This window comes from Brachypodium distachyon, chromosome 4 (genome assembly GCF_000005505.3).
Source record: "Brachypodium distachyon strain Bd21 chromosome 4, Brachypodium_distachyon_v3.0, whole genome shotgun sequence".
Lineage (NCBI taxonomy): Eukaryota > Viridiplantae > Streptophyta > Magnoliopsida > Poales > Poaceae > Brachypodium > Brachypodium distachyon.
Window position 1 is genome coordinate 21415223 of NC_016134.3, and position 12121 is coordinate 21427343.

General features: G+C 41.8%; 1 protein-coding gene across 1 annotated transcript; it reads left to right on the forward strand.

Moving 5' to 3' along the window:
* The first annotated feature begins 384 nt into the window (after positions 1-384).
* Positions 385-8036, forward strand: LOC100843099 (putative squamosa promoter-binding-like protein 19). Its single transcript, XM_003577506.4, has 4 exons — positions 385-601; positions 832-1220; positions 6762-6892; positions 7386-8036. The coding sequence occupies exons 1-4, from the start codon at positions 434-436 to the stop codon at positions 7886-7888; spliced, it is 1191 nt and encodes a 396-aa protein (XP_003577554.2). The 5' UTR covers positions 385-433; the 3' UTR covers positions 7889-8036.
* The last annotated feature ends 4085 nt before the right edge of the window (positions 8037-12121 follow it).

The window sequence follows — 12121 nt, forward strand, 5'->3', positions numbered from 1 at the left end:
TTTCAACACCCCAATTCTATTCTCAAAACGGTCCTTAACAGTTCTACACTCTTTGTTTAGAGTTTTTCTATGGTACATCGGAATTCCCGGGTAACAAAACGGTAGAGTTCGGGGTTCACGACTTAAAGATACGTTTATAACCGATCCAAATTTCTTCACCTTCCTCCGCAGGGCCGTTCGTCACATAAGATTAACGCACAAAGAATCATGTGCCACACTATTTGTGAAGTATAAAGAATTAATTGATCATTAGGGCTGGCACGAAAACTCAAAGCGATTGGATTAAGAACGGTTTTCCTTGTAAAGCTAGGGGATAAGAAAATAGTGTTGGTCAAAAGAGAAACCTGCAAGGCCTTGAAATCACTCATTAGCCATTGCTTTTGCCTGCCTGTCTCTGCCTGCCAAGATCGATGCATCCTTTTCCGCCCATATAATGCCACACGGCCACACCCCATCAAGCACGGAGAGATACTGTCATACTTCGAGCGATCCGTGCCCTGAGCTGCACACACGCACGCTCTGTGCTCCCTCCCGACCTGCTCGCGCCTCCGCTCGCCACTGTGCTGCCGCTGTCGTTGCCCCCCGGCGTCTTCCTCCTACAGTATGTGCCGCTTTTCCTGTCCCCTCTTTCTGATCTGCGCTTTGCAGCGACATTTTTCAGGACTCAATTTGCAGCGCTGAGCTGTTCTCGCCCTGGGAGTGCATGATTTTTCAGCTTTCTTTAGGACCTGTTTTACTGCTTGATTTCGTGCAAGGATTTCGCGGGATATTTCTTGCACAAATTTTGCCCCAAGATTTTCTAAGTCTTCGCGCTTTCTTGATTGGAAACAGAGCGGAGGCTCGCGGCGAATCGTGAGATTTTTCTTGGCCCGCATGGACTGGGCCGCAGCTCCCGAAGCGGCGTCTTGGGGCGTAGCAGCGGAGGCGGTTGCCGACCCTGGTCCGACCATGCTGTCCTTCGCCAGTCCGTCGTTCTCCTCCTCTGCCGCCGTGGCGGCGCAGCTGCAAGACCGCTCTAGGCCAGCGTCGGTAACAGCGAGGAGGGACCGCGCGCCTGGCAGCGCTGCCGGCACGGTGGCATGCTCGGTGGATGGGTGCCGGTCGGACCTCAGCCGGTGCCGCGAGTACCACCGGCGGCACAAGGTCTGCGAGGCGCACTCCAAGACGCCGGTCGTCGTCGTCGCGGGCCAGGAGAAGCGGTTTTGCCAGCAATGCAGCAGGTTAGAAACCATCCAACCCTTACACCAAGTGATCTCTAGTTACTCCGCTACACACGAAATGTTTGTAGATGAGGTCATTTGTTAATAATTGTGTGCGCTTGGTCCCCGTTTGGTTGCTAATTGGGGAATTTAGGGGTTACTTTTTAGGGCATCGTCAGGATCTGATGGAAAAGATTTAGGTCCGGTTTGGTCCCCAGCTAAATCACTATCTGACTAAACAATTGAGTTGGTAATTTCGTGGCATTTGGGATCTGATGGCACGGATTGTTTAATCTCTCCAATGCGATATGTCATAATTAAACAATTGGGTTGGTAAATTTGGTAGCTTTAGGGTCTGATCACACAGATTATTTAATCTTGTGGTTGCTATTTAAAGCAAGTTGTTGGTCTAGACAACTGACTTCTACTGAGTAGGGTATAGTTTTTCTGTGGGATGTTCAGCATTGTGCAGAATCTTTCCTATGATGAAGAGTTTCTGCATCTTCATGCTCAGAATGGAATAAAATGACAGGCTTCTGTAAAAACTTGTGTGATTGTGTTCCTGAGAAACTGACTAGGAAACTCTTCCAGTCAACAAGATCTGATTGAAACAGTTAAGGTTTATTGCGTAATTTTTGCTGGTCCCCAAACTTAGCATAAAGATATTTCATATGTTACTGTTTGGAGTTGAACCACATGTATTTGAAACTGAAAAATTAGGTTATACCTTGGTTTGCTTGATTGTGTTTCCCTTGAGTTTAAGACGTATTCGATCCCATTTTCCTACTCTCTTACTCTGTACTCTGTTATGCTATTTTGTACTTACCTGACAGGACAAGAAAATAAGGAACTACATACATTTTGTGTAGAATTATTTGGTTTCTGCAAACCTTTGGGAAATTTTTTAGTGACTTAAAGGAGGTTATCTTACAGAATGTATTACAAATTAAAGAAAAAGTACAAACAGATTCCTTCGAGGAGCAAACTCTACTAATTTGACTGCATATTGATTGAGAGTTACAATTAAAAAAGTCCAGCATAACATGCACTATCTGATTTTTACCTTGGTTTCAGAAATAACTCTGAAATATTCGTTAACTATGTTCTCCCAGGAATAAATATGTGATTCTAATGCTCTTAACGCCATATTATTTTTCAACCTCTCAAATTCTCAGTTCGAGAATGACATAAAATGATAAGTACAATTATGTTGCAAAAGAGAAAACTTGTACATTTGGTTTTACAACTGCAAGCTTATTGAACAATGCAAGATGTAGAAAGAAGCGCCCTAAGCTTTTATTGCTGTTGTCTCCAATGCATGTACATATATTCTTCAAAAATCATGCCAAAAACAGTACTGTACTACTTAGTAATCTGTCATGAACTAGGGTTCATGAGGGTAAATACTGCAATCTTGAACATTGTTGGCTGCTCTTGAACATTAAGCAATACAACAGGAGCTTGTCTGCAATCTTGAACATTGTTGAAAAATAAATACTGTACTACTTAGTAATCTGTCATGAACCTGATGTATTCATTTTTTAGGATTGGCAAGTGAATGTTGTACTACAAATAGGAGCTTAATTGAGTTTTGACCATTATGCACTACCTTGTTTTCCCTATTTCTGTTCTCCTAAGAAGATGAAAATGCACCATGCTTCGCCTTTGTTTAATAAAATTGGTAATTTATAAGTGCAATTGTTTTAAAAAACACCTAGAGGTATATTACATGCTACAAAATTTGCACTTGCAAAAATCAAGCCAAAATATGACTATTTGCACGTATAGTATATGCTCTTCTTTTTTTATCTTTTTAGATTTTTGTATATTCATATGGAAGCATTTTATAAGTGTGAGGAAATATGCAACTTGTATTTCCTGTAGGCCAAGGGCCAGTATATGTACCCGTACAAACGGGTAAAGATTCAGGAAACCCCTTATACAATGGGGAAAATACACAACAAATACATAATGCTGTACACAAGTCTAAAAACCCCCCTCAAACTCATAGTCTATGCTTCACAGCAAGATTCTTACCGCTGAAAATTTGGAAGCTATTGGTTGGCATCATAATGTAATGTGCAAGCTCTGCAACTCTCAACTGGAAACCATCAAACCTTTGCAAGGATTGTGCCTACACCAAGTCTGTTTGGGCGATCCTACGGAGATGGAATGGCGTTCAAGCCTCTGTTATTGATAGATCTGATACGAGGATTGGTGGAATGCGGACAGAGCAAAGATCTCTCTGTTCGAAGGAGGTATTTTGACAGCTTGCTCGTCTACGGTATTCGGAATGTGTGGAAAGAGTGCGACTGCAGAATTTTCACCAATGAGTCCATGGAAGAGGAGGAGGTTGCTTCGTAAGCTCCAGAGGATTTCAAGATGTTTTTGTGGGTTAATGAGGTTACCGCGGTTGTGTTGAGTCGTGACAGAGTGTAGTCGCTTGTTGTGTTTTGTGGGGGGTGGTGTGCCTTGCCCCTCCAAATCAGAGCGCTTTCTTGTAAGTATCAACTTCTCTCTTGTAAAAAAACACTTAAGGCCTTGTTTGGTACACTCCCTCTGTTCCTAATTAATTAGCGCCGGAAATTTTGCAAAAAAACCCTTGCTATTCCCCGAAATCGACTTGCAGTCCACGTTCTGCCAGAACTTTTGCAAAAAAAACCTGTAGTTTTTCGAAATCAACGCCATTGTTCAAGAAATCGGTAATCGGTAACTGCTCAGTCCGGTAGGGATTAACGATTAAATCGGATTTCGGACCGATTAATCGGTTTAATCGGTCGACCATTAATCGGTCGACTATTATAGTGTATAGCATATATAGTTACATATTCAGCAAGTACAAATGAAATCAAGGAAATCAAATATGGTAACTAACCATGATTGATGCCTTAAATCAAGGATAGAAATCCCGTGGATACTTGAGTTATATACACCACGATTTGTATGGCATGTGGCCGCGATTTCAGGGATCATAATTAGTGATTGCCTTATGCACCTATCCTTTAACCAAAGGGACAAGATCATTTATAGTATTACTCTACGTCAAGACGGAAGAACAGGGGAGGCACGTGAAGAAGGGAGAGGAGAAGACACCTCGCCAGAGGAGAAGCCCAGCCCTTCGCCGGAGGAGGAAGCCCCAATCGCCGCCTGGACAGAGCTCCCTCCCTCTCTCCCTCCCTACTTCTTCCAATTTTCATGTCAGCTTCTAATTTCCCTCCCCAATTATCGGGCGATTAATCGGGATTTCGGGTGATTAATCGGGATTTCGGGCGATTAATCAGTTGTCAGACCGATTTATCGGGCTGGACGATTTCCTCCGCCGATAAGCGTTAATCTGCACGGTGCCCTGCCGATTAGCGATTAATCAGCCGATTTCTTGAACAGTGATCAACGCGCAGTCCACGTTCAATTGAAAATGTGTACTGCAGGTTGATTTTGTAAATTATTAGGGTTTTTTTTTGCAAAATGGCCGGCGCCAATTAATTGGGAACGGAGGGAGTACTAGAGTTTATCGGGTGTTTTCTAGGGTATTATCCACTCCAAATTGAAAAACACTAGGAACCCCAAATGGTTGTTTGGTAGGAAGGGTTTAGAGGGGATTATCCCTAGTTTCCTCCCACAAAACACTCCATTTTTGTACCAAATTAAAACGCTTCTCATACTAGTTTTTTCTAAAAAAACAATGGTGTTTTGGGTGAACACCCAAACCCCTCAAATATCAAAACACTAGTGACTAGAAAATACACTAACACCAAACAAGGCCTAAATGCAATTTATGAAAAGAAAACTCATGATTAGAGGTCTAGTTTTTTTCTTCACAAAATACGTTTAAGTGATTAGATGTTCCATCTTTTATATGATCTGTTTATTTAAGATCTAACGGCTATGATTCAAAGTTTTCAAATTTTCACCCGATAGAGGTTTTCACCTGATACGTTCCCTAGAAGAAGAACGCCAACAAGGCAAACCAGCAAAACTAAACTAAACCCACAGCTAGGCTAACCAAAACCCTACAAGCTAGCAAAAAAACCCAAAGAAGGCAAACAAATGTCAGGAAAGGAACAACTAATTACAGGTACTCCTACTGCTGCTGTAGTAGCCACAGGTCAGGCAGTCTAGCATGGAGTGGCAGCCTCCTTAAAGCCTTGGTACCAGCCATCTTCCACTGATCAACCTCCAGCAACATGTCCTCAACAAAGCATTGATAGATGGGATGAGCCCCATCGAAGATGCAAGCATTTATTGCGCATGCGCCAAATTTGCCACATCATATGGGTAATGCAGGAGCACACTCCTTTCGCCTCGGTGCCTGCGTGCTCCGCCGCCGATTCCAGCCACTGCGTTATTTCCTTGGCAGCATGCCGGGCAGCAGCCTGCACATCAAAGCTTCTGAAACCTCGAACCAACCACACCGGTGAGGAGATGTGAAATAGTTTCATCGACCTGTTCACAGAGGGGACAGGAAGTTGGGATTTAACAATATTGTCTCATCCATCTTCATTCTCTTAACTTTTATGAAATCCTTTTAATTTAAATTTTTTAAATGTTCCAACATGTCTATTTGATCTGTATATAATTTAATTGTACAGCCACAAGGTGAAGTGGGTTCTCATGTTGGATACCTCTATTCTGTGACCTTACGGTAGATTTGTTCGATACCTGTTTTCATGGCGCGGGCACTCTGCTGATCAACCTCACAACTTTGATCTAGATATGAATATATGCTATGATGCTGCTTAATTGGAACCAGATAGACTCACAGAACCTAACCACCAAATCCAATTTCTGCAATGTGCTAGGAGAGCCCAGAATGTCACAATTGAAAAGATTAATAAAGTAAGGAATACACAGTTTAGCAATCTGACAAGAAACCCAGTCACAGAAGAATTCATTTGGAGATCACGGCCAGAGAATTTCAACACAATCACAAAAAAGAAACTATTTGCTTCCATAATCCTCAAATTTCCTTGCACCCAATTCTTATTCCATATCTAGCATTATTACCCACTGCCCTTGCCCTTCGTTTGTTCTTATCCTGATGTTGGCCTTAACTATGGCATTGCACGTGAAAGGCATGCATGCATAAGGCAGGATAAACTCTTGCTTCCGTTGGTTTATATACTAGAGTTCCATCCCTATCAAACAAGCTACTTTAATTATTTAGTTCAAGTTTAATCTTCCATCAGGTTTAAAACTGGGCAGATAACATATGTGCCTGCAAATTCTTAATAAGAGAGTGGCGCACAGCGTAGATCAGGTTGTCAAACATAACAGCCTTGGGATACACTTTTGCTTTGTTCAAGGAGCATTTCTTCTATCAGTGTAGGCTGTAGCTGCCCGGTCCATCTGAAAGGAGATATTGATGTCATGTGTGTAGTTATCAAAGCCGCAAAAAAATTGACACTATGGTGATTACTTCAAGGTTTGTTAAATGATTGGATTGAACTGTAAAAACAAATTAAAAAGGCTGTGAAAACAAATTGAAGTTGAAATTCGTACTACCAGTTTAAAACACTTGTTCTGAAAAATGTTGAGTGGCCATGTAATATTATCTACTTGCAGGTTTCACATGCTGGCCGAGTTTGACGAGGGGAAGAGAAGTTGCAGAAAACGCCTAGATGGCCATAACAGGCGTAGAAGAAAGCCACAGTATGATGCAATGAACCCCAGCAGTTTCTTTCCATATCACCAAGGTTTGTATGTTTGAAACATTGGTAATTTGGTGACCCTATTTACTAATTCTGTCTGTATTCTGTGTTGCAATTTATGTATGCAGTCATTATAATTGTTGACTCTTTGTTGACACTCCCTCCGCCCAGAAAAATAAGGCACACGGTCTTTCTGAAATTTATATTTCACCAAGAATGGGTTCAGTAGTGTGGATTACGTGATACGAAATTAATATTTGTCGGATTCGTATTAAAAGCACTTTTCGATGGTATCACATTGGTTAATGTTAAATCTTGGGAAATGTGCGCACACGGAGGGAGTAACAAACAATATCCAGTTTTGGGTAAAAAACAAACTGCATCCAGCAGATTGCCCACTTATTTTGTTAGGGGAAACTGTATGTATTTCTTCACTTAGTCTTGTCTTTTTCATGTTCTTTTGATAGTGCCTTTCTTCTTGAAGTGTTTTCACAATCAATACACAGGTTTTCTGATATAACATTGTCCTGTCTTACAGTGAATAAATTTTCTGTCTACCCGCGAACATTTCCTATAGCAGATCCAAATGCGGGGGCCTCAATGCACCCGCTCGAGCATCATCGACCCTTCTCCATCTCATTCTCGGGAACCACCAAAGCACCGAAGCACTTCCCATTCTTGCAGGATGGCAGCAGCATCTACAGTACGGCCAGCCCTACTCTTCCGCAGCCCTTCTCTTCTCGTGAAGATGGCAACAACACCAGCAGCAGCACATGCAATGGTCTCTCCAGCGCACTGGACCCTGAGTGTGCTCTCTCTCTTCTGTCATCCTCGCTGCACCTCTCCCCCATCAGCATTCCCAGTGCAACAGTTCCAGCGCAGTTTGCTTCTTCGCTTGCTAGGACTGCTGTTGACTCGCAAGCTGCAACCATTGCATTTGCATCAGGTGGAGATTGTGGTGGTGGCGGCGGCCATGTGTTGGTTGCTGATGCTATGCTTGAAGACCCTTCACAGGGACTGCCCTTCTGCTGGCAGGTGTAGATCAAGGTTGTGATTTGCTCTGTTTCCCTTATGCTGCTGAGTGCTCAGTTGCAAGGCTTTTTGGTGCTTGTGCACCTGTAGTATCAAGTTGATGTAAATTGTACACGATTAACAATACAAGTCCTCTCTGGTTGATGGCTGTTGTGCAGATTTGTCGTGTCTTCATTTTTTGGGAGGATGATCTGCATATTGTTTAGCTATTTTGGTTTGTTTATAGTACTTGTGTAAATTGTAATGACCTTGGTGAGCAAAAACAAAAAGGCCAATAAGCAGAGTATGGCTCTCCTCGCAAAAAAAAAAAGGCTCCCAAACCAGGAAATTGACCCCCTGCTGCTTGTACTGCAGATTGTGAAGCAGGATGCTAAGAATTAGAATAACGGCAGTTGTTTGCCACCCCACATGGGTGATGGTTTGCTTTGGGCTCAGTTTGGCATCGTTGAACTGTACTGCGTTGAACTTATTTTTTAATCTGCTGTGAAAAAATATACACGAAAGTAGGAAAAATTTGGTTAGCCAAACACGAAAATAGTGAAAAGCGGGTGAGAAAAACGGGATTATGAGAATCCACCGCAATACCAAACGCAGCTTAGAGTGACTCGTAGGTACGTTTGGCCTTGGCTGTAACTGTTCTGTTTCATCGCAACGCCTGTTTGTTTTGCTTTTGACAACCGCTGCGATCGGAAAATGGTTAGGTTCGCTTGTTGGGTCATTTGGGACGAATCGAGAGGTCACAGAATAGTACAACATAGAATTCTAAATTCTTCCACTCACTAGCTACCATCCAACACAGAAGAAATAAAATTGAATGCATAAAAATATGGTGTATGAATGATGGTAAGGCTGCCCTCTTTTGGCAGGCATTCAAAGAAAGACCGGGTAAATGAGAGGGGAATAACATGACCTTCCCTCTAAAGGAACACTTCAACAACACAATTGATCTTTCATTTCTTGAAGCCCCATTCACAAATGAGGAAATTGATGCCGTGATTAAGGATCTCCCCTTCAACAAAACCTGGACCTGATGGAGTTAACACAGACTTCATCAAGAAATGCTGGCCAATTATCAAACAAGATTTTTATGACCTATGCAAACAATTCCATGATGGGACACTCAAACTTGCATGCATCAATACATGCTTCATCACCCAGATACCAAAAACGGAGTCCACAAACAAAGTCAATGACTTCAGACCCGTATCACTGCTGAACTGTACTCAAGTTGATCACTAAACTCATGGCCAATAGGCGGCAAACAATCATCCTGTAATTGATCCACCACAACCAATATGGGTTCATTAAGTTTAGAACCATTCAAGGTTGATTAGCATGGGCTTTCGAATATATTCATGCCTGCAATAAATCCAAAGAGGAAATCCTCCTACTCAAGCTTGATTTTTAGAAAGCATTTGATAAAGTATAGTATTTAGCCATCATCCAAATCATGAGAGCCATGGGATTTTTTGGGATAAAATGGTGCAATTGGATCAATAAAATTCTCAACACAACAACATCTCAAATTCACCTAAACGGGGTACCAGGCAAAATTATCTATTGCAAAAGAGGTCTCAGATAGGGAGACCCACCCTCACCACTCCTTTTTGTCCTTGTTGCTGATCTCTTGCAAATTGTTCTTAACCGAGCTATGCATCAGGGGCTAATACAAAGACCCATCCTGTCCATGGCCTGCCCGGACTTTCCCATGATTCAATATGCAGATGATACCTGATTATTATGAAAGCTGACGACCAACAGATTCAGGTGTTGCAATAGATTCTTGATCACTTTCATCGGGCCACTGGTCTTAGTGAATTTCCAAAAATCAAACATTATCCCTCTCAATATGGCAGCTGACAGAGCATCGGATTTTGCTAATATGTTGTGCTGCCAATTCACATATCTTGGCTTGCCACTTGGCACTACTAGACCTAAAATTGAAGACTTCATGCCAATGATCAAAAGGATTGAGAAAAGACTTACCCGCTTCTCTAGTATGCTGCCATATGGTGGGAAACTACAACTAGTCAATTCTGTGCTATCTGCCCTTCCCACATTTCATATGAGTATCTTTCTTTTGCCCAAAGGTGTCATTGCCCAAATTGATAAATAAGCCGTCATTTGTCTCTGTAGAGGAAAAGACCTCGCCAAAAAGAACCTCCCACTGGCTGCATGGGAGATTGTTTGCCAACCCAAAAAGGAAGGAGGCATGGGTGTCATCAACCTGGATCTAAAGAACAAAGCTCTTCTCATGAAAAACCTTCATAAGTTCTATAATCACTGCAATCTTCCCTAGGTTAACTTGGTATGGGAGCAACACTACCCCAATGGAATCACATGTTCCCCACTTGAATGAGATTTCTACAACGATCGGAAACCCCTCAGATAGAATCTGAGAAAAAAACTCAGAATAAAAAAAAAATTTGTAATCCAACAATCGATCTTGGTTAGGATGATTAACCGAGTTAATCCAAAAATTCTGCTGATACATTCGAATAATTAAACGTTTCACAAGTAGTGAACTAAATTTTTTGTTATTACAACTAACAATTTCCACAGGTTCGGAATCATTTAATCCATAATCATGGGCAAATGCATAACTCATTCGTGGAAGGACAGAAATTAGTTGACACATTCAAGGCAATTGCGAGATGTGAATATCAGAATGGAAACTCTTATCCTCTTCTGGCAGGATGCTTGGCGAGAAGCAAGACTCTCTAAACAATGGCCTCAGTTATTTTCATTTGCCATTAAACAAGACATTAAGGTGCAACTTATCAAATCCCGCCAAGACACCACCACACCATTCCACCTCCCACTTTCTACGGAGGCATTCGATCAATACAATGAATTTCTGACTCTGATTGATTGGCTCGATCATAGTCAGGGGAAGGATAGATGGACATACAATTGGACCCCATCCACGTTGTCAACATCCAAAGAATATCACTCTCAGGTGATGCACCTTGACATTGCTGCCACATTCAATTGGATATGGCAATCTTGCAGTCAACTCAAACATAAAGTATTTGCCTGGCTCATGGTCATCGATAGACTCAACACAAGGGACATGCTGGATAAAAGGAATTTCCATCTCCAAAACCTTCACAGTGCGTGTTATGTAACGAAGGACAGAAGGAAACTAGAGACCATATATTCTTTGACTGCCCTTTTCCTCGCTTTTGTTCACGATACATCTGCCCAAAGCGCCTCAACCATCGGTACATGGCAATTTTGTTGCCATCAAAGATTAACTCAAGGTCCCATTTCATATGGAGATTACTACCCTTGTCACATCGAGTGTATGGAGGACAAGAAATGACTGCATTTCCAATCAACTTGGTATTTCAACTTGGTATTTCAGCCCTCACTCTACAGATTCAAGATGATCTTCAAAGAAGGGCTCAACTTGGTATTTCATAGGGCTAAAGGAAAGAAATGCCATGGATTTCATGATTGGATTGCGACATTTAGATAGATTTTCATTTATTTTCCACCACTTGTACATAATATTATAATTATATTAAATTGTTGTAGGTCTTTTAACCTACAGTTTTTCTCAAAAAAAAAAAGAGAGGTCATTGTCCGTTGTCGAACGTTTTTTAGTTTTCCCAGCAATGCTGCTCGCTTCAGGAGACCAGTATAGATCGATATGCACCCTATGATCAAGGGAAATGGATTTATTCGAAAAGGAGGGCAAACCGGCCTCTACATCGATCGATGCACACATCCATTAATTATTTTTATCATTCAAAATACATGTCTCAAGGTTACAATTGAATACAAAAGGATAAAAATCAACCTCCTTCTAGCATAAGACCTACGCGCCACCCAAACCGGCTAAAGAAGTACTCCCTTGTTACCATCTCTAAATGGTTGCACCCAGATTTCATAGACCCCTGCGCCACTGGGACACCCGAAGAACAATCCGCAAGAAATTAGACACTTTTTGTTATGAAAAATCAAATCATTTCTACAATTCCAGATAGACCAAAAAATCGCATAAGCCCCTACAAGGATAGGCGATTTAATTATTTTTTCTAGCCCTTGAAGCCACCGACCAAACATATTTGTGGTACATGAGTGAGGAGGTAAATTAAATACCACAAAGACAGTTCGCCACACCAAACGCACCATTGGACACTGAAAAAACAAATGTTGAATGGTCTCATCCTGATCACAAAAAACACATTTCTTGCTACCGTACCGGTTCTTTTGGCCAAATTATCTTTCTTTAGC

What these genes read in the sequence shown, in the direction of transcription:
- LOC100843099 (XM_003577506.4), top strand. Translation starts at nt 434, where the DNA reads ATGCCACACGGCCACACCCCATCAAGCACGGAGAGATACTGTCATACT. An exon ending in TTTTGCCAGCAATGCAGCAG is followed by an intron (nt 1,221 to 6,761) that starts GTTAGAAACCAT and finishes ATCTACTTGCAG; the next exon opens with GTTTCACATGCTGGCCGAGT. An exon ending in TTTCTTTCCATATCACCAAG is followed by an intron (nt 6,893 to 7,385) that starts GTTTGTATGTTT and finishes CCTGTCTTACAG; the next exon opens with TGAATAAATTTTCTGTCTAC.